Below are 25,987 nucleotides of genomic sequence, written 5' to 3'. Positions count from 1 at the left end.
TTCTTTTTTGTTGTTTTGGTTTGGTCGAAGCAAGGAAAGAATAGATAGCAGAAGCTGAGGGAGAAAGAAATGCTGACTAAACAAACTACTCAATCTGAAGTGACTTCATTGCTGGGCATTGGAGAGAGGTACGAACAATATCAAAAATGGTGCCAAAACTGTGCTCTCTGGGGAGGCAGAAAATCCAGTTCTGTTCTCAGTTCTGCTGCTGTAAATCCACAGTAACTCTGGGCATGTGATAGGAGACGTTCTGGACATACAACAGTGTGATGTGGGCAAATGTATCTCATGTTGCCCTGATACACAGGGTATGTTACAGCCATCTATGCATTCAGAAGGCAAGGTTATTTTTTCCTTTGCACAGAAAAAATAAAAGATCAGCAATAGCATCTACACTCTGTAACTACACGATGTAACCTAGCAAAACACAAATCTCAAGGCAGAGACACATCTTCTCCAAAAGTGTGAAGCAAATTTGTCAGACTTTTCAAGGATAATTGCTATGCATATTAACATAATTTCTTGAGATACCAAGTACTTCTATTTTAACATCTATAAACAACTGACTACCATGCTCAGAGGTATTTCAATAACAAGATCAGTATAAGAGACTGCAAAAAGAAACCTGCTTACAGAGCTCATGATTCATCTACAGAAGTAATATATTCCTAAGTGTTCCAGATCATGTTCTTCAGAGATGTTATAAACACAAACTTCTATTGAGTTAGGGCTAATAAAAAATTTAGGTTTTCATTATGAAACCCACGTATGACAGACATCAATATACCAATGCTGGCAATGAAAAGGTAGATATTCAAACCTGTGTAATGTAATCTTCCTCTCAAATCAGACCAAAAAAAAAAATACAAGTAAAAGCAAGAGTTTCTGACTGAAGTGTTTTCCCCATCTTTTCTTCCCAAATGCCCTCAGCCACGTTACTCTGGAGCACTGGCAACCCATTTGCACTCCGTGTATGAGGGCTGTCCACCATAATTATCTGTACCACATTCTGCCCTCATGGATGACCTTAAACTGCAATGCTGGAAAATACCTTGCTCATCAACCCAAAGTGTCACTTGCTATAATTAGCCTTCTGGGAGCTAACAATACAGCTATTAAGGCACTGAGAAAGACACATGTCCTGCCTTAGTTCAGCGTATGTCAAGTGATCAGTTAGATGACCATGAAAGCAGCAAAGTCTTTATTGAGAACATCACAGGACGGTGAACTCATCTGCCTCAACCCATAACCTGCCTCCACAGAGCTCTCCTTGAAGAGATGGATAATGATGCTCTTTCGTGTTATCTTCCTCACTGTGAAATGCAGTGCTTCCAAGTCTCTCTTCCTAATTGCAGGACAGCCTGCAAGGACAAAAATCCAATTTTGAATAGAACAACAAGTCTCAAAATCTTGCTTTCATTCAGCAGCAAGGGCATTTGCTGAGAATTCATAACCTCGCAATAAGGACACTGCCTAAGGCCACTCTACCCTCATCAAGGACACTGGAAATTGCCTGAGAGTTTTAAATTTCCATTACGTTATTTTAATACTTTAATCTGACTGTTACATCTTATCTCCATCATCTCATTCTGATTTGGGTGGCCTGGACACAATACAGAAATACTGAAAACACTACTGCAAAGCTTTACGTACAACTACTACACAGTACTACCTCAAGAGCTTGGTGTTGGAGTGATTTTGAGACCTGTTTAATAACATCAAAGTTCACGTAAATTCCTCCATCATGAAAAAAAGATGCCACCAAATTGCTGACTAATTTGTAATTTCTGCTAAATGTATCAAAATGCATCAGAGTTCCACATATTCTGTCAAGCAGAATAGCAAATAGTCCTTCTAAGGCTAACAGTTACTTTCATGATCATTCTGAGTACATAAGATAGTGTACTCCAACAAATAAAGATTCCTTCTAGTTAAAACTGAGTAAAAAAATAAACTTACGAACAGGTGAAAGAAACGTATTTAATTAGTGGAAACCAACTGTGGAGCAAATCAAAGCCATTAAGATCTCAGGAGGCATCCTCTGAGGACTATAACCCCTACACAGAATGGATTCCGTGGCCATATCTGCCCTTTCCTGTGACAAACAGCTGTTATATCTGTCTACAGCTATGGAAAACAGGATGTTTAACTTCAGGCAGCAGAGTGCTAAGAACTTTCCTATATAGAACAAACCTGTATGGGGCCTGGAGGTTCTCACCTGAGAGGGTTTTTTGGGGGTGGGCTACTTCTGTTTCTGTATGGGCTGTGAATGTACAGGTTTTCAGTAGACTAATTAGTAAGTGGAAGCTAGTGCGAGTACCATTCATTTGGCAAAACACATACTGCCACAAGGGAAAATCTGAGGCAAAACACACAAACTGGGTGTGAAAACTATTATCAGTGACACAAATAATCAATTCCCAAGGCCAAAACATAGCTTTTTTAGTGTTTTTGAAAGGTAAAATGAATGATTGTTAAATTTGAAGAAGCAAGATCTCTGATTGGATTCCACGGACAGAAGGTAATTATGCTGGAGACATATTAATCTAATACTCACTTCCATATTTAACTTGTTTTTTGTTTTGTTTTGTTTCGAGTCACCATCCCTGAAGGTCTTTAAAAGACCTTTAGATGTAGGGCTTAGTGATATGATTTAGTGGAGGACTTGTTAGTGTTAGGTCAGAGGTTGGACTAGGTGATCTTGGAGGTCTCTTCCAACTTAGATGATTCTGTGATTCTGTGATTTTTAAGGAGTCGTAGGTTATCCAGCTTACTGTACCAACAATCACAGAATATCAACTGCAATTTAAAATGTGGAAAATCCATTACTAGTTTAGTATAGAGCTGAAAAAAAACCACACACACACACACACAAAAAAAACAGCCTTGTTTGCAATCCTGAGTCCCTGACTCCACAAATAAGCTTATTCCCAGGATCACGTTATTCCCAGCATCACAGATATGCAGCAGTGCCTCAGTTCTTGTTCAGAAATTTTCACTGAAATGCACAATTTTTTTATGTCAATTTTGAATGTGCATCTATTAAAAAGTTAACACAGACTCTTTATTGCTACTTTGTAATAATAATACAGGTTACTAAACAAACTACTGATACATAAAATAGTGACAGCAATGGACACTGAAGTTATTCAGAGCCACTTCGCAAGTGACAATTTCAGAAATTCCTGAGTAGATGTTCAGGAATTCCTGTGTAGTAGTTTTCTTGAAAGGAAACTTGTGGGAACAGAGGTGCAGAATGTGAGACAAAAAAGAGGCTTTGCAAAAGTCAGTTGCATCTGAATGAGGACATGCTTATTAAAATATAACTATTATAGATCGATTCAATGTCTAGAGCGCTCCACCAACCACCACTATGTGAAACATCTTGAAACTGCAATATGTCACTGTTAACCCAGCATTATTAGAAATATGCTTAAATTATTTGTCTTCCCGTAACATGATATAAAGCATACTACATAAAGCATCTACTGTAATAAACTACATTCTACTATTCTGTCAACGTTAACAATACACGCTGTGATGTCAACATAATCTCTACTCTGATTATCAGCTTTTTTATATATATAAAGAAATTAAGAAACACAAGGAATAACTTCTGCAAATAACCTGGCCATAATAGTTGGCCTACAGTTTAACTGCTAACTTAAATCAGCTAGCTGTTACAAATAATTCCCCTAAACTGTTTCCAAAATAGGCAGACAAGGTAAGGAAGAGGAAAAACAAAATGGTCAACAACCAGCAGCTGAAATGCCTTAAATATGTTGAAGTCTTCCAGCCTGTGTTAGCTGAAATCCATCCATCAAGTCTTTCAGAAAGAATCATCATAATGACTAGAATTAACCTCTCATATTCCTAAGCAATCCTATCCAATCAAAAACTCATTTCTTTTTTGGTAAAGGTATGTTTGAAAAACTCACTTTCAAGGTGTCAGCATTGATGGCTATTTATTCTGTACCAATACTGAAGAGAGCGACAAGGAAAACCATGTGAAATGAATGGAAGTCTGACTCTCAAATGTACTTTTTCTGATTTTTAGGAGAAGAAAAAACAGTTACAGTATTGTAACTTCTGTCTCTTCTAGATCTTGCCAACATGATTTTTGCATTTTCTTTTTATTTTCCTTAAACAGGTCAATTAAACACAAAAGCAAAATAAATAAATAGATAAATAAACATTTCTATTGGAATTTTACATTGCTATTTCATCTATCTTACCCTCAATAAATTCCTACTCACAAACAAATAAATGAAAGCTGATATCAATGCAAAGCATCAGCAACTACTGTTAGAGATATTATACATACCTGTCCACCGTGTTTAGTAAACATATCTGAAGTTATAGCAAAACATTGAAATCAAGTTGTAATGCTACAGTAACCTGTACAGCACAAACCTCATTTCACAATCCGTTCAGATTAAAAGGCAAAGTATTCCAGACAATCTGTGACACAGACTACAACCCAACTCGCACTTCAAATATCCTATGCCTAGAAGCTCCTGTCCATTAAGTATTTATGTCTCCTGAAAACAAAACTGATGGAGCAAAAGAAGAGATTAAAATACGAAGAGAGAAAGAAAGAAAGAAAGAGCTAAACAAATGGAACAACCTTACCTTTCACAAGCTCGGACAGTCCATGCAGCAATTATCCATAATGAGATACTAAATACCAACAGTACAGTTCCTGGACATATTGTCATTAGAGTCTTCATAACAAAACGGGTATTGAAGTTTATCTTATTTAATGCTCCAATGCTTCTAGATGAGGCATCAGTGAAAAGTTTGCTATGCAAAAGCATAACTCTGGCAATAAGATATAGTCTTAAGAACATTGGTATAGATAAAATAATATCCACATCAGCTGTTGTTGTGGATGGAGCGTAAGAAAAGGCGAGCCGGGCTGTCCATGTGAATGTATAGTTCCCAGGTATGGGATGTATAGCACACACCAGTATTTCCAAGCAGATAAAGAAAATACGCTCATAAGTCATGGCTATTCTCCAGTCATCTGCTCCATTGTCCACCATGAACAACTGAAATAATAAAATATAAGGTTAACTTTAGTACATCATTAACAAACCTTCTTATAATTCCATTTTAAAATACCATAGCTTTCAGAGCTGCCAATGACCACTCAAAAGAAAATAAATATGCCATTTCAGCAAATGATATTACTACATTGCTATGAAGTAAAGTATAATTTTGGAAAAAAAGTTGTTGTTTTTTTTTTTTTCATGCACTATTTTTAAAACTGTATGTGAAATGCAATTTTCACATATTATTTACCATAAATTCCTTAAATTTTGTCATTTCCCATAAAACATACCTCTGGATCAATTATCTTTGGCCTTCAAAATCAATTGCTAATTCAAAGTTCATAAAATCGCGAAAAAATTAAGTGGAGACATAAATTACAAATTGAACATTCTAAGGTGCAGGGTTAAGCGTTCCCTTTATCATACCCATGCTTCAGCCAGGGTGATTTTATGATTTCAGAGGAGCTACCCAAGACTTCAAGTACCAATACAGACCAATGCAGAATGCAAAACTACCTCAGAAACTGCATGAAGATATCTTATAGTTAAAACCTGGAAAGCAAAAGCCTGCACACATCAGAGCAGACCAGGCAACTAGGAGATCTCTATTAGTCACTGAAAATCAAATGCACTCGTTGGCTCTTTCATAATCAAAGCCTTCAGTTTACCACCCAGGAACAAAAGTACTGAAATATTTCATGCTGTTTAATAAATGTTGTTCCTGGTGATTTACTAAATAAATGCTTCATCAAAGAGTATTTGTCGCTAGTAGGGAGTATGTAAAATAGGCAACTTGTCAAAAATGGACATAACCCATAATGACAAAGATGATATAAACTCAGTGACAGGAGAAGACCTTCACTTTAACTGTAGCCTGAATCTAGATAGGGCTGTTCAGTAACAGGGAATAAGAAAAAAACTCTTGCAAGACTTTTAAAATTCACTTGTTCAAAAAAAAAAAAAAAAAAAAAAAAAAGGTAATTTAATGGCTGTGAAGGAGAAATACACAAAGAACACTCTCCTCTAAGAAAACTATTATATAATATAAGAAAACTATTTCCTGCATGTTACACAGCATACACACTGCTAAAAAAAAAAAAAATGGTCACCTGCACTGCTTGCACAGGTCACCTCAAGCACTGTGTGCAGTATTGGCCATCACAGTATATAAAAGATACAATTACAGTGTCCAAAGGAGGGCCACAAAGATGGTGAAGGGTCTAGAGGGGAAGATGTATGGGGAGTGCTGAGGTCCCTTGGTTTGCTCAGCCCAGAGCAGAGCAGGCTGAGGGGAGGCCTCATGGGGCCTGCAGCTCCCTCACGAGGGGAGCGGAGGGGCAGGCCCTGAGCTCTGCTCTCTGGGGACAGCGACAGGACCCGAGGGCACGGCATGGAGCTGGGACAGGGGAGGGTCAGGCTGGGGGTTAGGGAAAGGTTCTGCACCCAGAGGGTGGTCAGGCACTGGGACAGGCTCCCCAGGGCAGTGGTCCTGGCACTGAGCCTGCCAGAGGTCAAGAAGCATTTGGAGAATGTTCTCAGATGCATGGTTTGATTTTGGGATGGTCCTGTGTGGAGCCAAGAGTCGGACTTGGTGATCCTTGTGGGTCCCTTCCAGATCACGATATTCCACGGCTCCATGAACTTCCTCGAGTTTAGAAACACAAGCCTGATCTCTCTGTATATGGTTTTTAGAGACCAAAAATACACTCTGCATCCTACTCCCAATACATTCAGTTTGTCTTTCAAAAAACAGCTAACAAAATAAAGTTAACCACAGTAAGAAACAAGACAAAACAAATTTTTTATTTGTGGATCTGTCTTTCATCCCTTTATGTTCTTTCCCTCTACCTAACTGAATTGGGTCTAGGTGACAAGGTTTTGGTAGCCGGAGAGGCTGCAAAGGTGGTCTCTTGTGAGAGGAGGTTAGGCGCTGCAGTGCAATGTCCCTACCCCAGGACACAGCTGAGCCTGCTGCTGCTTCTGTGAAAACATACCTAAGGAAAGGCAAAACACTGCACAGCCAGTAAGGGAAAACAAACAAACAAACAAACAAAAAAAAAAAACATGAGAAACAATCCTGCAAAGATCAAGGTGAAAAAAAAAAAAGAGAAGTTGTTCCAGGTACTCGAGTAAGACAACTCTCTTTGTAGCCTATGAAGAAGACCATGGCAAGGTATTCCCTGCAGCCTATGACATACCCTGTAGCAGAGCACAGAGACATTTCCTGAAGGAACTGCTGCCTGTGGAAAGCCCACACTACTGGAGCAGATTCTCCTGACAAGAACTATAACCCATAAAGACCCATGCTGGAGCAGGGAAAAAGCATGAGGAGGAAGGAGCGGCAGAGAGGACCCATAATGGCCAAACCACAGCCCACATTCCCCACTACCCCTGTACTGCTTGAGGAGAAAGAGGTAGAGGAGCTGGGACTGAATGAGTGAAAGTGAGCCAGGGAAGAAGTGACAGGAGAAGGGAGGGATATGTTTTAGTTTTCATCTTTGTTTCTCACCATCCTGCTCTCTTTTAATTGACAATAAATTAAATCAAATTTCCCCAAGTTAATTCTGTCTTGACAGTGGTGCTAACTGGTAAGTCATCTCCCTGTTATCTCAGCCTACAAGTTTTCCCTCGTATTTTCTCTCCTTGTCCTGCTGAGAAGGGGAAGTGAGGGAGCAACTGAGTTGGCAACTGGCTGCTGGCCAAGGTTAACCCACCACACTCTACTGCAATACTATTAACAACAAAGAAACACAGCGTTGAATTAAGCTAAAGAAGCACACTCACTTCAACACACATACACATTCTTTTGTATGTGATCATTCTGCCATTTTGTATACTGGGCATAAATGTAAAATTGATAGTGACAGGAAAACCATTCTGTTTATTTATTAACAAAAGAGAGCGGTTTGCACTTAGAAAATGTATTATTTGGTATGAAGGGACAAACTTTCAAATTACTGTAAGGTTTGAGTCCACTTGGTTCTTGTGATTAGGTTCCAAATGTTGTCAGTCAGATCACAGGAGTGGTAAATCAGCTGTAGAGATGTGCAGTTATTTAGAGCATCCAGAATACAGATGAATACTAAACAGGGTTTTTTTGTTGTTTTGTTTTAAAGAAATAATATAAAATCTCTCAAATACTGTGTGGTTTTCTGATGAAAAGCGTTAAGTGAACAACATGGCTAAGCATTCTCAACTGCATTTTAAGTGGACAATGATTTAAAATTTTTTAGAATTGCAAAATTTGTTGAAAAGAGCAATGGGCTTTTGCCAGCCCTTTTTACCTAATATCTTCATAAATTTAAAAAATAGTACTATATGGAGATAGCAATTCAAGAAAAATGATACCTTAAGTATGAATTCAATTAAAAAAAAATAGAAGAACACTGAATTAAACTTAGACATTAAAATTTGAACTTACAATTTTTAAATATATATTTTTTATTTAATCATGGATTTTTTTAAACACACAAACAAACTTAAGGCTGCATTTCAAAATGCATACATGAGAACATATTCACTTGTCAGCAGAAGAAATCCTAACATGCTACAAAGAAAGAAGTTTGTCAACAGCGCACAGTAAAATGGGTTATGTTTGCAGACACAGATCCCTATCAAGTTCCCTTGACCATCATGGCTGTACCAATTGTTTCTAAGAAAAATAATACTTGAAAGTGATAATATCTTCAGCTGTCATATAATGATATTTAGGAAGTGAAAACATGGAAAGCAGAAAACACCCAAAGCCACAGAAGACCACAGATCCAGTAAGAACATTTCTATTTCATAAAATTATGAACATCTCAGAATCATATTTTTGAGGTAAATTTTCATACAGTGCTGTGTCTCTGCATTCAAACCATGTTGGATAGCAAAACACTCTGAAACAAATATGGGGTTGTGATATAGGCTGTGAATAACAACTGAATTGGGACGTACAGAAAGAAACATAGAAGTCAGTGCAGGTTTTCATGTACATTCTATACACTTGCAATTATGCAACCTGCTAAATGTGAATTTCACTTTTATTTGGGAAGATACAACAATATTTGTGAATGCTTGCTTGCTTGCAAGGGTGTGTTTCCTATCTGGAAAATGAGAAAGGTAGATGAATGAAGAAGAAAAAGAACAGCTGAACAGCACAATTTAAAGGGCACATGCATGCATATACCCTCTCAGCGGCTTTCAGTCGATTCTGTTTTAATAACCATGCATTAATTTTCAGATACTACTCCTGTATGAATGGAGAACGATGATAGTAATAGAAAAAGAACATAATGAAGTAGTGAACCAACTCTTCCTGTAGGACTGAGTGCTGCACTCCACAGACAAGGCCAAACTCTGGTCAAGGCCAAAGATGGTACGCCTGTTCATAGCTTTCCAATTTCTTATAATTATTACTTTATTGTTGAAATGTAATGTAAGTGCTCCATCAGTGTTCTGCAAGGTTCTTCAAATACATAATTTTTACTTCATCTGTATTCCATAAGACAAATTAAAAAAAAATATTTTCATCTGAAATTATCTAATGTATTTCCAGCAAGTCATATATCAAAGACTTAAACCAATCTTTTGCTACAAATAAACTTGATATTTGTAATGCCACACAGTAAAAGCATAAAAATAAATATCAGATCATAGACATTTATGTGTATGCGTGTATATTTACGTAACAACTTGTTAAATTAATATAATGACAGATAAGAAATAAAACATTCAGAGTAGGCAGAATGCACACAACAACTTAGATCAGGGACTCCCTGAAGCTCCTTAAAACAAAAGGAGGTAAGGTCATTTTGTAAATAATTAGTATATCAAAAAAGATTTATAGCAAGTCAGAGGATGCTGGTGAATGCAAAGCACAAGGAAATTAGCCATTTTCTAAGAATTTTACAACCCAGGTAAAAAAAATAAAATAAAATAAAATACAAAAATAGTATTGCTAGCCTGCTGAACACCTCTAGGATACATAACCACAGAAGCAAAAGGGAAGCAACAAACAATGATAAAGTAGCATCAGATGTACTCCTGGAAGCATTCCTTGCAGAAGGGAAATCAAGTGTGCTCACAAACACATTGTTGCAAATGTTTAATTTAAAAATCCATATTTAGAATGGTTAAAGACAGGGGTATTTAATACATCCAGAGTTATGACCAAACTTTCTCTTAGAAATGGACCCTGGAGAATATAGATCTCGTGGATATAGCTATCTTCTGAACAAAACACACTTACTTTTTTCAAATGGGTGTGCTAAACTTTTATCAGCCGTATACGTACACACTCCTACTTATAAAACTATAAAGTTAGATGCATAATGGTAAATGTCCAATACTCAGTTTCAGTAGAAAAAAACATTATTTACAGAGTATATTTATTTTTTTACCTCTTTGAAAAACTCATTGTGCACAGTTACGGGTATCTTGCAAAAAACCCTATGAATGTCAAAGCACATAAAGAAAACTTCACGTTAATGTGTGCGGGTGGCTAAGCAGGCTCAAAATACTTCTCTCAAAGACAGTGTTAAACCTTGCCGTCTCTGGAGGGGATGTGTAAAAGTCTCAAACCGCTTACAGTCCTTGTGAACCGTGTTTTCAAAAGTGCAGCATCAAAACCTGCACATTAAAATACGCATAATACATCACAGTTATTTTGGCAGGCCACACACATAAAGGAACTTAACCATGAACATTTCAAAAACAAATGTGTTTATCAACACTCTTAACAGGTTTGTCTACATCTTTTTCAATCTCTGTCCCTCAGATTATTACAAAAAAACTTACCCCAAATACTTCTTGATATTTTTTCACAAAAAAAGACATCTACTATCACACAAACTTGCATGGAGTTAAATCCTGCCTAACTACACAAAGTTAAATTCTGCCTACCCGAATTTTTCCTGTGTTAAATCACATACTGACAGCACTCTTTTTTGCTCTTCCTCTCCAAAAATACTCAGAGGCATTTCTCAATATTTTTCAATGAAACAGGACAGACTTTCGGCTCTGTCATTTGCCCCAAACAACTGTAAGGGCGCTTAGACCCTGACAACATACAAAGCCAAAGGACAATTGCAACACTCAGCAACTTCTGAGTGATTTTGTAGAACCACAGAATCACTTAAGCTGGAAAATGTAATTTCTTTTCATACAGTTCCCTCCATATCTATGTGCCTACGTGCATCAGCAAACCCAAGAAGGTGAGATGCTCCAAAATCTGCCGTTTTTTCTACTTGGTAACATTCTATGCAGGGAACAGTGTTAAGAAATGACACCCAAGGATTCCAAAGGGAAAAATATATATATTCCTAAATATCCAGATTTCTCTCACAATGCTACGGAGAAGAACCCCCTGGGAAAAGTGTAATTATGCATCGAACTAAGAAATCATCATAGCTTGTATATATAGCAATATCAAATAATTGATGAACTTATTACTATTAATAAAAAGGGCTGATTACAGAAAAAAAAGATTTTTTTTTTCATTTTAATCATTAAAAAGGTATTTCACAAGGCATTGTCCTAATTGAATTTAGTTTGGAATCTTGCTCAAACACTCACAGTTGAGCTTCTTTAGATCTGTAATCAACAGGGAGATATGTAGTTACATAAATTTTTATGAGCCTCTGAACCTAATCAGAGGTCCAGAAATGAAAGTCCATCAGTCAGGGTTACTACATTCACCTGAGATACTCAGTAGACCCACCAGTGAGTGACAGAATTAAAATGATTGAGTAAGAAGTTCCTACAAAGTTTATTTCCACTCATGTACTTCTTCATTTCAGCAACATCCTTCATTTAACAGCTATTCCATTATAGGAGAGATTCAGATCCCACTCTCTCCAGCTGCATAAAACACAATGAAAATAATTTCCTTAAGCTACCACACTTTAGACTTCCATCCAGCACCAATAGCTCCCAAAAGCTCTTGTGCCTCGGGCTGATAGTCAAAAATGTTCTCCAAGCATATACAGGAGCAAAACTTAAGTTCTGAAGACAGCATACGTGCAGGAGAAATAATACACAGAGAGAACAGCGGAGATGGGACTCCTGTTCCATTTGTTTGTGTATGCATGCAAAATGGGAAAGGAAGTTATTTTTCTTGTTTTATATTGCTCATTGCTCTGTTACTTAGAAAGTAAGGAAAAAAGGAAGAGGAAAATAAAAAAGAAATGTTATGTAATAACAGCCATGTTTACTAGAGAACACACTGGGTGACCCCGAGCAATCCAGAACAGCTGCTTCGTACATTTGACAGCAATGGAATGAAAAACATACATAGTTTTAAAACTTAGCTTTTTTCGCAACAATCTAAGGACACAGCAAGGCTGTTCGGCTCTAGCAAGGCACCAGGAAATGTTTCACCAGCTAAGCCAACCCAATACACAGCTTGTCCAGGACCCAGCTTCCATCAGCCGCCACCACACACTACGCCCGGCTTCTCCTGGCCTGTTCCGTCTCACTCTCACTGCTCAGACATTGCAGCAGGACACAAGCCATGCCAGCATCACTACGCCTGAAAGGGAATACTGAATGAATTGCTTTGGGTCCCTCTGCACTTTCACCAATACAAACGAGTGGCCACCGTGTACGAGTTCCCATACTGAAACAACAATTCCAAAACTTTGTGTTCGAAGGACACAGCACACCTGCCCGCAAAAAAGCAGAGCTATTTCACTGAACTAATTTTTAGAATACATTGTGTAAAAAGCCCAATGGTCTGTTATCTTTTCCTACATTTCAAGTACCTCGGAAATGAAGTAACTATGATTTTACAATCCACTTGGAGAAGAAAATTCACTGGGGAGAACTATCTACATTTCAATGTTTTTATGTTGTTAAATAATTATTTTACAATTCTTCATTTAGGATTTGTTTTTCTTCATTCAGTACTAAAAATAATATGTTCTACAGATCACTGCATAAAGAACTGCCATCTCTCAAAACGGCTGCCATCTGCCACTGTTCCTAATGTGAGAGAAGCCTCACTGTCTTCAGGGACGATCAGCTTCATTACTACTAGGGAAATGGGAACCAATTAAAAAAAGGATGTATTTACTGAAGAAATTGGCAGTATTTTTGCAAGTCAGTAGGGGACACAGAAATCAAAAGAAGAAAGGCTGAATCTGAAGCCAGACAAATTGAGCTTACTCACTTGTTCTACCAAAGGAGTGCACCTGCACCCGTGACTCTAAATTTAGGAATGCGTTTTTATGGAACAATTGGCACCACCACATCATATACACAAGAATCTATCTTCTCAGTTCCTCCTTTACTTTTTATGTATGACATACTTCGGGTATTCGGAAAAATGTGTGTTTGTTTCTTAACTGGTGAGTTTCTGTTTAACTGACAATGAGTGAATATCCACCAGCACAACAGGAATTATAAAGTCCCCGTAGCATTTTCACCACCTCAGAAACAGTTAAGCTGGGAACTTCATTTAAGGATATGTTTAAACTAACTTCCAATAATGAAATGCAAAACCTAAGTATTTAAATTGTCCTATAGCAAGACCAATTCTTGGAAAATCAAGAACTGGGCAGCAGGAGAGAGAGGAGTTAGATGTGTTTGTGATTTTAGAAATCTGCATAAACAGAGTCATGAACTATTCTTGACTGTATGGAAGTACGCCTACAACAACTGCCCCTGTAAATCACCCTGGCAGGTAAAGCTACGAAAGAGCAGAAACAAAGCAGCTATTTGTTTCATGCCTGTTACTCCTGAAGGCCTGAAGTGGGCTTCTGGCTAAACCATATAGCAGATAAAGTCTTCAGACTGCTTCAAAGATTAAAACATCTTTAAGAAGTCAACTTTCAACATCATATTAAATAACATAGACACAAGTTTCCTTACAAGTATTTACCCGTATTTGTTCGTAAGCAAAATGCTGATTTACTTAATCACTCCTAATTATGACTGAAATGGCTTCATCAGCACAAAAATAAATATAAAAACAAATAACGTTAAAAAATAATAATATTCATTAAAAAATGCCATCATAGTCTGTCAAACACTTCTTGGCACACACAGTTCTTGCTGCTGCCCTGTTAATTATGTGAATGTTACAGCTTCATCAAATCGGTCCAGATGCTCTGTTCTCCAAGTTGCTATTTTTTAAAGACACGTACAAATCAATAAGTGAAGCAAGGTCACACTGCATGCTGCCAGCCCTGTTATCTTCAGTGGTTTAAACACAAAGTTGCTACTCAGAAAGTTTTAGACAGCTTTGTTTTCACAACCATTATGGTCAATAAGATATTCCATGGCAGCAAGAAGTCTGATGTCCAGCAGTGAACATACAACGACATCAGCCTACACCAACACACATACAAAAGCCACAGATGACATGGAAGACTCACTCATTTTAGATGAGTTCACTGACATCTCTAAGCACCACCTGGGTATAAAAACTCATCATCTTTTCTACTTTCCTTGAAAGTGCTGAGAACGGTCTGCCTGCTCATAGCTACACCGCTAAATTTCTCATCTGTCTCCGCCGCATCCCATTCTGTTGCTGGAAAGTAGACAAATGTCTATTCATACATGTCTACAAATGAAGATGAAGAACTAAATGTTTTCCTGACAAGCAAACCAGGAAAGCAGACTTGCTGTGTGTAACCTTCCTCTAACCCCCTGCCCCTCCCCCCGCTGTTTTGCAATTACACTCTATTAAAAATACGTGGAACCTGAACTGGGAATACATGTGGAGCAGGCCAGATCTGCCTTACTGCATGAGGATTTAGTTACTTTAAACCATAACATCGCAAAAATCAGAATAGAACGCAAATTACTGACTTTCACCATGAGCCCAAAACCAAATGAGAACAAAAGGAGAGGTGGGCTTACTGTGAAGCCACTTTAGTCACAGCACTGTTCAGATGAGGATCGTATTTTGTAGCAGCGGTCATGCTACTACGCAAGCCAGGAGTACCTTTTCAGCTATACTGGAATTTGGATGAACTAGAATTCCTCCTTTTCCTTTTTTTCCATTCCTTATGCCCAAGGACAACTCTTGTACAAATATCCTACAAAAGAATCTGCACGCAAAGGAGCCCACTACAATCTGCGTGTTGTAGCTCCATGACCAAAACAGAATTTTACCGCTACTGCATAGAGCAGCTCTGTTGTTAAACGAAAAATAGATAGAGCCTCCTTAGCTTAGTCATAAAACTATGCCTGTTCAAGAGTTTGTAAGTCTTCAGGAAGAGGTATTTTAATAATGACAAAGGTTTTAAGGATCAAATCTTTAGCATATCATGAGGACACCTGAAGATACAGTATCATGAAAACCTCTGAAGATCCCACTAAGTAAGACACTTGAAAATTCAGATTATTCTCAGAAGTCAAAACACACCTTAAATGTGCATGACTGGTGTAAAAACGGTAACTAATGTTGTATCAGACAGCAGTGATCACTGTTACCAGTCATATTTATTACTTGTTTCTGATGGGAAACAACTTATTTTGTGCTGTCTAGCCACATATAAACATTCAGTCCTTCCCCGGTGGGTTCCTAGAGTTCTATGCATGTGTATTTTATGGATGCAATGGTACAGAATGAAACAACACTACCGTGCGATTTTTATTTTTAATTAAAGATATGCCTCATTCCCTGGCTGCAACAGACCTTACTCTTAAAAATACAATGATCTTCTCAAAACAAGAAATGCCATTCACCCCCTCGGTTGAATCTGTTTTGTTGTAAGACTGAAGTTTTGCTTCATAATGCATGATGGTGGTGATGCTACTGCCAGAGGTCAGGCATAGGGTAGATGTGCATAACACTGTAGTAACACTATGTGACAGAGGTTGCAGAGTTATGGAAGCTGGAATAAACAACTGTAACAGGAATCAAATGCTTCACGGAATTTCCCAACAGTATCTCATTAAGAGATACTGTGGAGCACACCATTCATTTTACTCTGCATTGTTTGGGACATCTGCTACAGCAGGCTGTTCTTGAAAGCTACAGGCATGGCTGGATGACAACAGCAGTATCTTATTTAGGTGACAAATGACTGATCTGAGCATAAGAGCAGAAGACAGACAAGCATGAGCTTCAAATATAGATATAAAGCCTTCCCTAGATTACTTTCAGAGCATTTGAACTTTTAGTCTCAGTTTTCCCCTTTATAAAAACATCATAAAAACATCAACTTACAGAAAAAAAAATGTGAGAATTCATCCACGGAACTCCTTTTGACAATGAAAAAGACAATACAAATGCTTGTTACACACGCATTTGTTTCTTTACAGCCTGATTTCCACCTACCCATCAAACCACAGAACTGATGTGTTAACTGTTTATGGGAGACAGGCAGCTATGCTCAAACACTACAAGCAACAATATTTATTACACACCGCAGGCAAGAAAGCTCTGGAATCTCTATACCCATAGGCGACAATAACATCTATGAACATGAGCCCACATACATTTATTTCTCTCTCTCTCTTTTTTTTTTTTTTTTTTAACTGCAAACATGCTCTTTTAGAAGCAAGAACTCTTCCTTTGCCTTCAATATCCTCTCACGAATATCCCAACTCAGTACCAAACTAGGCTCTTTCCTGCAGACACATCCTTAACACTGGCAGTGGTTTTGCAAGAAAAATTACACTGTGAGATAAACCTGTATAGCCTTTTAAGTGTCTATTTATGATGCCCACAGTTCCCGTTCCTGTCAATAACTTTATCATGTGTGTTCAGTGAGCAATCAATAACCTATTCTGTTGATCAAGAACATAACACAGAACCCAGCTCTCCCCTTTTCATCACAACAGCTCTACAGTATTAGCAAGCATAAAAGTTTAGCAGGTGCCATTTCGACAGAGCAAGTTGTTCTTTTAAAAAATATTATTCTTTAAGGGTGTGAGGGAAAAAAAAAAATACTCTAAAAAGGACTAAGAATAACCATTTACAAATATGAAGATATTTAAAGCCTAGCCATTGGATTTAGTTTACATGGAATTCACAGGTGTATTTCTTCTCTGTCGTGAAAAAGCTTGGTGTTTCTTCTAAAGGGATTTCATTCTGAAGTATCCGTCAATCTTCAGCAACATGATTGAGATAAGGAAGCAGCTTAGGAGGTGGATGCTGCTGCAGAACGCTTCTCTTCAGAATTCATCCCTCTTCACTCTTTCACGCTGTATCTGACTTTCACACTCTTTTGTTTTTAAAATGTAAACATAAAACTATTTTCATTAAGGACTGCTCAAACTAATGAATGAGTACAACTGCAGGGACCATCCAAGAAGCAAGCGCTGAATGAATCAGTAAGTTACAGTTGCGTGATTCCTGGCATCTACATTAAAATAGTACTGTATTAAATATTGATGTGTTATATTAACTGAACATTTTTTGGCTGCAGAAGTGTGGGCTCAGATACATCTGTTTAAAGTGTAAAATTCCTATGTTTCACCACAGTCCTTACTTAAAAATTCTTTCCAAGCTGTAGATATGTTCTCATAACAGTCTCTCCTGATCTTCTGACAGCAATAAGACAAGTTCCTTAATGCGGCTTTCATTAAAATAATTGGACAAACCCAATTTACACAACTTCAATAAACTGTGACACAGGTATTTTTGAATGAAAGATTTTCCATTCATGTTTTCAACAGTGTAGCTTATGTTATTTAAAAAACAAAACAAACAAAAGTGTTATTAAATACTATTTTTCTTTGTGTTGTCATGATGTATAACTTCTTTCTTTTCAACAGACAGGGAGGGCCATAATTTGCTTCCCCACAGAATTACTCGTTCTTCTGCATACTTCAGAGTTTATTTTCAGTTAATAAAAGATAGCTTGTACAATGACCAATATACCCAGCTTACCTGAAAGCTAATTACAAGATCAATTACAGCCTCTTCTCTTAGGGGTAATTTATGTCTTAAAAGGAGCTTCACCAGCTCAGAGCAGTTATTCATCCCCTAGTAAGGGAGTGTGACAATGACTTTCATCATCAAAATCAAGGGTGAAAACAACTGACTGAAGTTGCACAGAAGCTTCCACACAGCTTTTTGAACCTCCCAAGTCCTATACAACAGCCACTCCCATTCTGACCTCTGCTCAAAATGGACCATAAGCACGTTTCAAATCAAATTCAAAGTCCTGAATACTACATTTAGTAGATCACATACAGACCACAACTTACAAGAGCATTAATCTACATTTGTCAGGCTTGGTACACTTTTACTAAAATTTAGGTAAACCAGAGCTGTTGTCAAGCACATGACAGATTTTCAGATCTGAAGTCCTCAAAGCCAAAGGATCAGATACGTACTATACTTCTACACTAAGATGCTCGTACAGAATGTCTGAAAGACTGTAGACAGCAGTTATCTCTGCTAAAGTTCAGCTAAACTATGCAATTTATGCAAATTCAGAACCTAATCTTTGTTTACAGTTCTCTCCTCCAAGTGGGGCAATAACACACCTTCCCACACATCATTACACACGTCTTGACGAACTTCTAACAGCCCTAATAAAAACTGCTCAGAACAGCAGTGCACGGGAACAGGCAATCTTAAGCATTGTCAGGCTCTGACCATCAGGGACATTCAGTGACCATTCAGCGCCCTGACCATCAGGTACAACCTCCTCATCAATACTAATAGAGACTGTTGGGAATGAGCATCTCCTACATGTAACTTCAGCGCAGAAGATTTCAGATGCTTTTGGATGCTGACCAACATTAAAGGGCTCCCTATCCTGCCTTCTGTGCCATATGCACAACAGCGCCGCTTCCAAGGGACACCAGGCACTTGCATCTTCTTCTGGGTCAATAGGCTCTGCAAAGATAATCTCATCCAAAATGTACCAAATGGAATTAAAAGCAAGTATTTTTCACATAAGTAAGCCAAACTGTTGATTTGACAGATACGGCGCCCCTGGATCCCTACATGATTTTCTGCTGTATGGAACGTATATTAAACGTGACTGGTGGAAGGTATTTTAAAGTCTGTAAATGAAGCTACTGTATCTTAGATGAAAACTGCCACATACTCAGTTTTGTTATTGGCTGATCCAAGGCCCGTTGTAATAAACAGAAAGAAACCACTAATTCTCAACAGGCTTTAGATCAGAATAAGGTTACCACTCAAAGTTTATTTATTGATTTTCACCTGTCACTCAACTGGCTGCTTTTTGTTTTTGCAGCAGAAGTTTTAGTCTCTGTTTGTTAGCCCTCATGGTTCAACACACCTAGGCGAAGGTTCTATTTCTTTTGGGAAAAAGTCAACAGAGCGCCAAAGAGACAGCCAGCGAGGTGCATATGTACCACCATGGTGAAGGCAAAATGTAAAAACATAATTTGGCTGGCATAAGACGCGTTTCTGCTTGCAATGAGAAACTGCAAGGGAGTTAGATTAACTTAGTTTTTGTTAGTGAATGCAGGACTTTTACTGAGGAACTTTCTGTTGATGTCACTAGGATAGCGAAAGTCCTGTAAGCAGTTTTTATTACAGTCATGCATTACAGAATTTATTCACACAATGTATTTATTAACACCCCCTCGTGTTTCCTGGTACTGCCTCTTCCATTTTTGCAAGTTTTCGGGAAAAAAGGTAAAGGATTCTTGATTCTTCAGTAAGACATCTGAGTTCCCATCTATGATAACTTTCCATAAAATTAACGAAGATCGAAAGTGTTACATTCCAAATCTACCAGCAACACATTATCTTCCCCGTCACTTTGGATGAATCTGAGAACTGAAAGTGCTTTATCCCTGCAACCCTGGAGGCTCTGCTTTGAAAGTAAGGGCCTAACCTCAGCCTCTGAGTTTCCATGACCTTCCACTGGAGTTCTGAAACGTATTGCTAGTTCATGCTGATGTAGAAGTGCTTAGAAATTATCAATTCACATAAAAAAAAAAAAAATAGAGGATTTCTATTCACTTCTAAAAAATACCAACAATTTTCATTTTTTCTGTATGAGTGAGAGCATCTGAATCAGGCAGTGGGAAAAGAGGTTCAGATTTTGTGCGGGAGGGCAAAGGTAATTATTATTCAGGACAGGCAATAGAAAGGCAATGTTTATTTACAGAAAGGATAAAACTGGTAGTCCAGCATCAGAGCAAAAGTATTCCAAGGGACATAGGAGGACTATACCTCCTTAAACCTCCTGTACCTCCTACCTGCAGCTTTACCATGCAATTCAACACTTAAATTCCATTACTAATCTAACAGCAAATTCCATCAGAGAAATGTGGAATGGAATAGTACGCTGTCAAAAACCAGCAGTTTTAGGCATCTTGCATGCTGCTGCTTTAATTATGTAAAATAGCATTAAGTAACAAACTGTTTATGCGTGAAGTGGGTAATTAACACATTTTAAATTATTATGATAATTGGATCATGCTACCTTCTTAGCTCTTCCCTCCTTCACCTCTCCAAGCTCTCAACTGAAGTAACAGTCAGAGAAGACCTGTTCTAGGCTGGGATAATTACAAGTTACACCCTTCCTAGCCATCTTCCTAACACAGGACACTTGCTCCGTAGAACTGAATCAGCAACCACAAAAGCTTGGAGACAGAGTAATGAATAGTCCACAGTCTCCCAGGTTTGATGTTTTTAAGACGACAGGCACAACAACAACGGACCAAGAGGAGAATAAGGGTTGTCACTACACTCAGCTCCAACATCGTTAGAGCATTTTGTGTTTTTTTGTTTGTTTCTGGGAGTGGGAGAGAGGAAGGGTCCTTGCTCGTGATTTTCTTCCTCTTTTCTGGAAAGAACCATGTAAGCTAAGACTTTTCACTTAAACCCACCTGTTTTCATTCCACTACTGGCGCAGCCTTGCCATCAACTCGACTAATCAAATTAGCAGCCCCTGCTGCAGAGATGGAACAACTAACACCACACAACCACCAAGCCCTCTCCTTTGGCACTCCCAGCCTTGCACAAGGCAGCACAGCACCCGGACTGGTGTGGATTCACGGCTGGGTGCCAGGACCCCCGTAGCACAGCGGTGCCGCAGGAGCCCCCTGCCACTCGCTGCCCCCCGTCACCGGCCCCGCACCGTGCCCGGAGCTGTCCTTGGTGCTGAAGGGGAGGCGAGGAGCCCCCGGCCCCGGCAGGATGGGGTGCCCCCAACTCCCCCCGCAGCCACGGAGCGACTAGGGACAAGGAGAAGCAAGCGCAAAACTCATACGCCTCACCTCCCTGCGGTGCTCCTGCCTCTCAGGATGAAGCCCAGCGGGTCTTTCTAAAACTCCCTGCCAACTCCCTCAGATTATTCAACCAGGCTGGGGAAGCCAAGAGTTTGGTTCTGCTGCCTGCATGACTTGTTTGCAGAGCAAAATGTATGGGCAAGGTCATGTTAATGGAAAGCCTACAGTCACCTGCTACGCTGCCAGGCACAGCCACAGGCTTGCATGGCTGTTCAGACTTCCACCCATAAATCAAGGTCACAGACTACCGGAATGAATGGAGAAGCAGATTCCTGTTAGAAGGAGTTTTAGGTCACCAGGTGTTTATGAAGACTAAATCAGCAAGCAGCAATAATTATTACTGTCACCTTAATCCTCATTGTATTTTCTTTCAAGAGTTGTAGAAAAATCTACTTTTAGTTAGGGTGGGCAGCGTACATCTGAGTATGAAACATCCTGCACTGCAAACAGAACACACCGATGTTCTTCTGTTCCAAAGAATTCTTTTTCTCTCAATTAAATCCTGCTAGTTCACACAACACTCACTCGTAAAGTCTAAGCATGTTTCAGAGAAGAATTAGAAAGGAATGTTTAAACTTGCACAGGACTGACAAATAGCTGGTGCAAACAGTGCTCCAGGACACAACCAGCCATCTGTGGGCATGATTCTACTGATGTAATTTGTGAAAGATTCTCTAGTAGGATATTTGCTTGAATTAAAGACGAGTTTGCCGCCAGAAAACAGTCAGCTTTAAAGATTATTTAAAAACCACCACATTATCAGGGTTACAGAGTATTTCCTTTTGCCTGGAATAGATTCCACACCTTCCTAAGGCTAAGCGTTTTAAAGGAACTTCTTGTTTTGAGATGCCAAGTGTAACACAAGTTTACTGCTGTAGGTGGATGTACATTTTGCCCTGAACATTCTTCACCTTATTTTTAAGAAGTCACGTCTGTGTACAAAAACTTACTGTCCCAAAATTAAAAAGCTGTCAGATACACGATAGCTAAGGGTGGTACTACGCTCATTCCTTCTAACAGGCTCCCTGAAAACAGAACTTCCCTTCCATTTTCCAGATGAATGACGGAGCTCTTTGGGTCTGCAGCTCACTCCAGGCTCTGACATGGCTACTGCAGTCCCTCAGACAAAAACAGAGAGCACTACTGTTTTAACAGCAGCTATACTGGTGTCCTACACTGTCAGGCAGCACTGAAAACTATGTTAACCTTGATTAAGTCACATGATTGCATAACTCCTTCCAAGCATTCCCATACATGAGGAAGCTCTTTAAAATGACCAATACAAAAAGAAATTACACCTTAATTTTAAGACTTTTTTTTTTTCTGGTAAACATCTCTAAAAGAACAAAAAAAAAGGTAACGATTAACCTGAAAAAAATACAGGTCTCAAAGAAATTACTTAGGGCAAGCTGATGCATGCAGAGATCTACAGCTATTCAGTTATCCTACATAGGAATTTCCATTTAAAGTTTCTGTAAAAATGCCTTGAGTAATTCAAACATTTGCAGTGCTTTCTTTCAAGCCTTGTTCTTAATGCTTCAAGCACCACTTGTAGGACAGCACACCAGAGAAGAAGGCTCCCACATGCAGCAGCAATACTTACTTACACAGATAAAGAACCCTCTTCATCAGTATTCCGGTAGTTTATAGAGTACTTTTTTTTGCCAGAATACTTGCTTATTGAGTACAGTATTATCAAAGAGCTTTCAATACCTTTGATATTAACACAAAGAAACTGGGTTCTGAGCCAGAAATAGTTTTGCATGTGTAAGGACTTCACAACAGTATCCAATTTGGCAAAGAGTCTTCAGTAACGTAATACTTCTCTAACATTATCTTAAGTAGAAGAGCATGGTACCCTTTCACATTGGAATTACAGCATTCGTTAGTGCAGAAGACGGGAACTAAACAATCGTTAATTTCTCTTTCTACTGACTGCTACCACTGAAAAGGTCTTCTTTGCCCTTGAAGCCTATCATTTCAGCCTGTAGCTGAAGGTGGTTCTAATTACGAAAAGCAAAAGCACAGACAGATCTACGAGTAAGGTATTTTTCTCCTCAGAACTTTGAACTCTATCTGTTGTATGTTTCAGTTTAACTGAAATGATGTATTTTAATGTCTTGGTCAAAAAAAAAAAATTACAGCTGATATTAGAACTAATTATCTCGGGCAGAACCTAAGACAGCATTTGTCAGACTTATCCTACAGCCTTGGCCAGTACGTTCCCCCTACCCTTCTCCCTACCTTTCCTGACAGTTCTCCTCTGTCCCATTCCCAGTGGCTGCAGGGCGTTAAGTAATAAGGGTCGGACATAACTCTTCCCCTGCTTTTTAAATATTCTCCTGGAGCATGCTATACCTGAGGCAGCACAGGAACGATTACATACCTCACACCGTGCAGATGATTAATCTTGCCATCAAAGGAAAACACATGGCATGAAATTTAGTCAACGGGAAACAGAAGACTATTGCTGCACCTCTGCTTCACAAGACAGCAGGCGTGCCGTATGGAGAGCGTGTTATAACCTGAGGGCTAAGCGATCCCACAGCGCAATGGCAGGTACCAGTACCGAACAGGCAAAGCTCTCTGGTACCTATGTGTGTCCGTGCAGCCTGCTGCCTGTCCCTACGGGGTTGGGATGCATTCACTGAACTCTGGTGAGCGCTGAGCTTCTGCCTGTGCTTTCTGAGCCAGCAGGAAGCGCGACCTGCTCACCGGCTGCCCCTAAAACCACCGCCTCGCCAGCACGCCCCTGCCAACACCCGTCCGTCCCCTGAAGGAAGCTTTACCTGGATCTCCCGCGCGTGGTACACGATGATGAGCCCGAGCAGGATGATGGTGGAGAGGCTAATAAGGCATTTCAGAGCGAGGGAATACAGCGACTCCTGCAACAGAAAGACAAGACGGACCCTCAGACACACACGACACGGGGACGAGGGTGGTGTCGGGGGGCTCGGGGCCCGGTACCTTGGTGTAGGCGCCCCAGGACAGCTCGGTCTCGATGACCATGACCACGATGCCGAACATGCCGAAGATGAGCGCGTAGTCGCTGAGGCGCTTGCGCTTCTCGAAGAGCGCGCGGCGGTGCCCCAGCTTGTAGCCGATGTTCTGGTTCTTCTTCTTGCTGGGCTTGCTGCCGCCGTTGTTGGGGCCGCCCGGGCCGGGTCCGGGACCGGCGGGGCCGTACAGGGCCAGGTTGTTGGAGTTGTTGTGCTCGGGCTTGGACACCACGATCTCGGGGGCGGCCGAGGAGGAGGCGGCGGCGGGGCTGGGGAGCGGCGGCTGCAGCGGCTGCGCCTCGGAGTCCATCTCGTGGAGGTTCCTGCGGGACGAGCTCAGGTTGCTGAGCGGCCGCATGACGCCGCCGTTGTACCTGCAGCTGCTCATGGCTATTTCGGTGAAGGGGTTGCTCTCCCGGCGCTGCTGCTGCTGCTGCTGGTGGTGGTGGTGATGGTGGTGGTGGTGGTGGAGGTGGTGCAGGTGGGTGCTGCCGCTGCTGACACTGCTGCTGGGGCTGGCTGCCTGCTGCTGGGGCTGCTGCTGCAGGCTGTGGCACTGGTGGTACTGGGCGAACTGGTGCGGCTGCCTGCCATGGCTGGACGGCGTGAGCTCGCTGACGTTCAGCTGGCTGCCCTGCCGGGACGAGGCGGCGGACGACAGCGGCGACGGCTGCGTGCGGAGGGCGAGGGGCGACGAGGCGCGGAGCAGCAGCGGCAGCTGGTCCCCGGCGGCGGCTGCCGCAGCAGCCCCGTAGTAGGCGCAGTTGTTGCACTGGAGGCACGGGCTCTGCTGCTGCTGCTGGAGGCTCGCCTTGTCCGCCGGCGGGCGCTGCTGCTGCTGCTGCTGCTGCTGCTGCTGCTGCTCGGGGCCGAAGCCCGGCGGGAAGTGCCGCGGCGCCTCCATGCCGGGGCCGTTAAAGCCGCTGCAGGACCGGGCGGTGGTGCACCCTGCGCAATGCGTGACGGTCGGCAGGGGAGCGTCCTGCTGCCGCCACGACGGGCCCATCCCGGCTCCCGTAGAATCCGGGCGGCGCGTCCCATTGGTCGGGCCGACCAAAACAACGGGCATCACGTCACCTGCGGGGCGGGCGGGGGGGGCGGGGGGGCCGCGGCGTGAGGCGGAGGGGGAGGCGCCGGGACCCCCGCCACGCCACGCCCCCCTCCCCCCGGGGCCACGCCCCCCTCCCCCGGGACCTCGCCCCCACCGGGACCACGCCCCCTTCCTCCGGGGCCGCGCCCCCTCCCGGAGCCACGCCCCCTCCCCCGGAGCCCCAGTCGCTCGTGGCCCCGCCCCCCGCCCCGTGGCCCCGCCCCGCGGAGCCCCCCGCGGGGGGATGCCGGGGCCGCCCGGGGCTTCCCGGGGCCGTCCCCCGTTCCCCCCCCCCCCCCCGCCCGCTCACATCTGCGCCGCCTCCGGAACATGGGCGCCTTGCCCTGCCCTGCCTCGCCTTGCCGAGCCGCGGAGCTGTCCAGCGCCGCCCTGCAAGACACAGCGGCACACGGTCGGCACCGGCGGGCACCCCGCGGGGGGAGCGACCCTTCCCCTCCGCTGCCGCCCCCCTCCCCGGCCCCCCCGGTGGCAGAGGGGAGGCTGCCGAGGCGCGGGCCGCGGGGGAGGTAAGCGGTTTGGTGGCGAGCGGGTTAATCGCAGCCCAGCTCGGAGCGCAACGCGGGCCCCTCTCGTTGTCTGTATTTTTCTCCATCAGGCCCTTAAAGGCTGAAAAAAACAAACAAACAAACAAAAAAAAAACAGCAAAAAATGTAAGTTTT

The 25,987-nt window shown here is 41.4% G+C and overlaps 1 protein-coding gene across 3 annotated transcripts in view; it reads right to left on the bottom strand.

Annotated features, from left to right (window-relative positions):
* The window catches only part of KCNN2 (potassium calcium-activated channel subfamily N member 2), a 79,888-nt gene extending 54,234 nt beyond the window's left edge, over positions 1-25,654 (bottom strand). The window contains exons 1-4 of one of the 3 annotated variants that reach the window (XM_035309399.1): positions 25,618-25,654; positions 24,186-25,294; positions 24,008-24,103; positions 4,633-5,051 (exon numbers count right to left, since the gene is read on the bottom strand). In XM_035309399.1, the coding sequence (XP_035165290.1) occupies positions 4,633-5,051; positions 24,008-24,103; positions 24,186-25,294; positions 25,618-25,639 (1,646 nt within the window). In that variant the 5' untranslated portion in view covers positions 25,640-25,654. Of the gene's footprint in view, positions 1-4,632; positions 5,052-24,007; positions 24,104-24,185; positions 25,321-25,617 lie in introns of those variants that run through there. The other 2 variants (XM_035309401.1, XM_035309400.1) reach the window with 2 other exon arrangements.
* Positions 25,655-25,987: the final 333 nt, after the last annotated feature.

This window comes from Oxyura jamaicensis, chromosome Z (genome assembly GCF_011077185.1).
Source record: "Oxyura jamaicensis isolate SHBP4307 breed ruddy duck chromosome Z, BPBGC_Ojam_1.0, whole genome shotgun sequence".
Taxonomy (NCBI): Eukaryota; Metazoa; Chordata; class Aves; order Anseriformes; family Anatidae; genus Oxyura; species Oxyura jamaicensis.
Note: the sequence above shows the minus strand (reverse complement) of the source record. Positions and strands in the feature narration are given on the sequence as shown.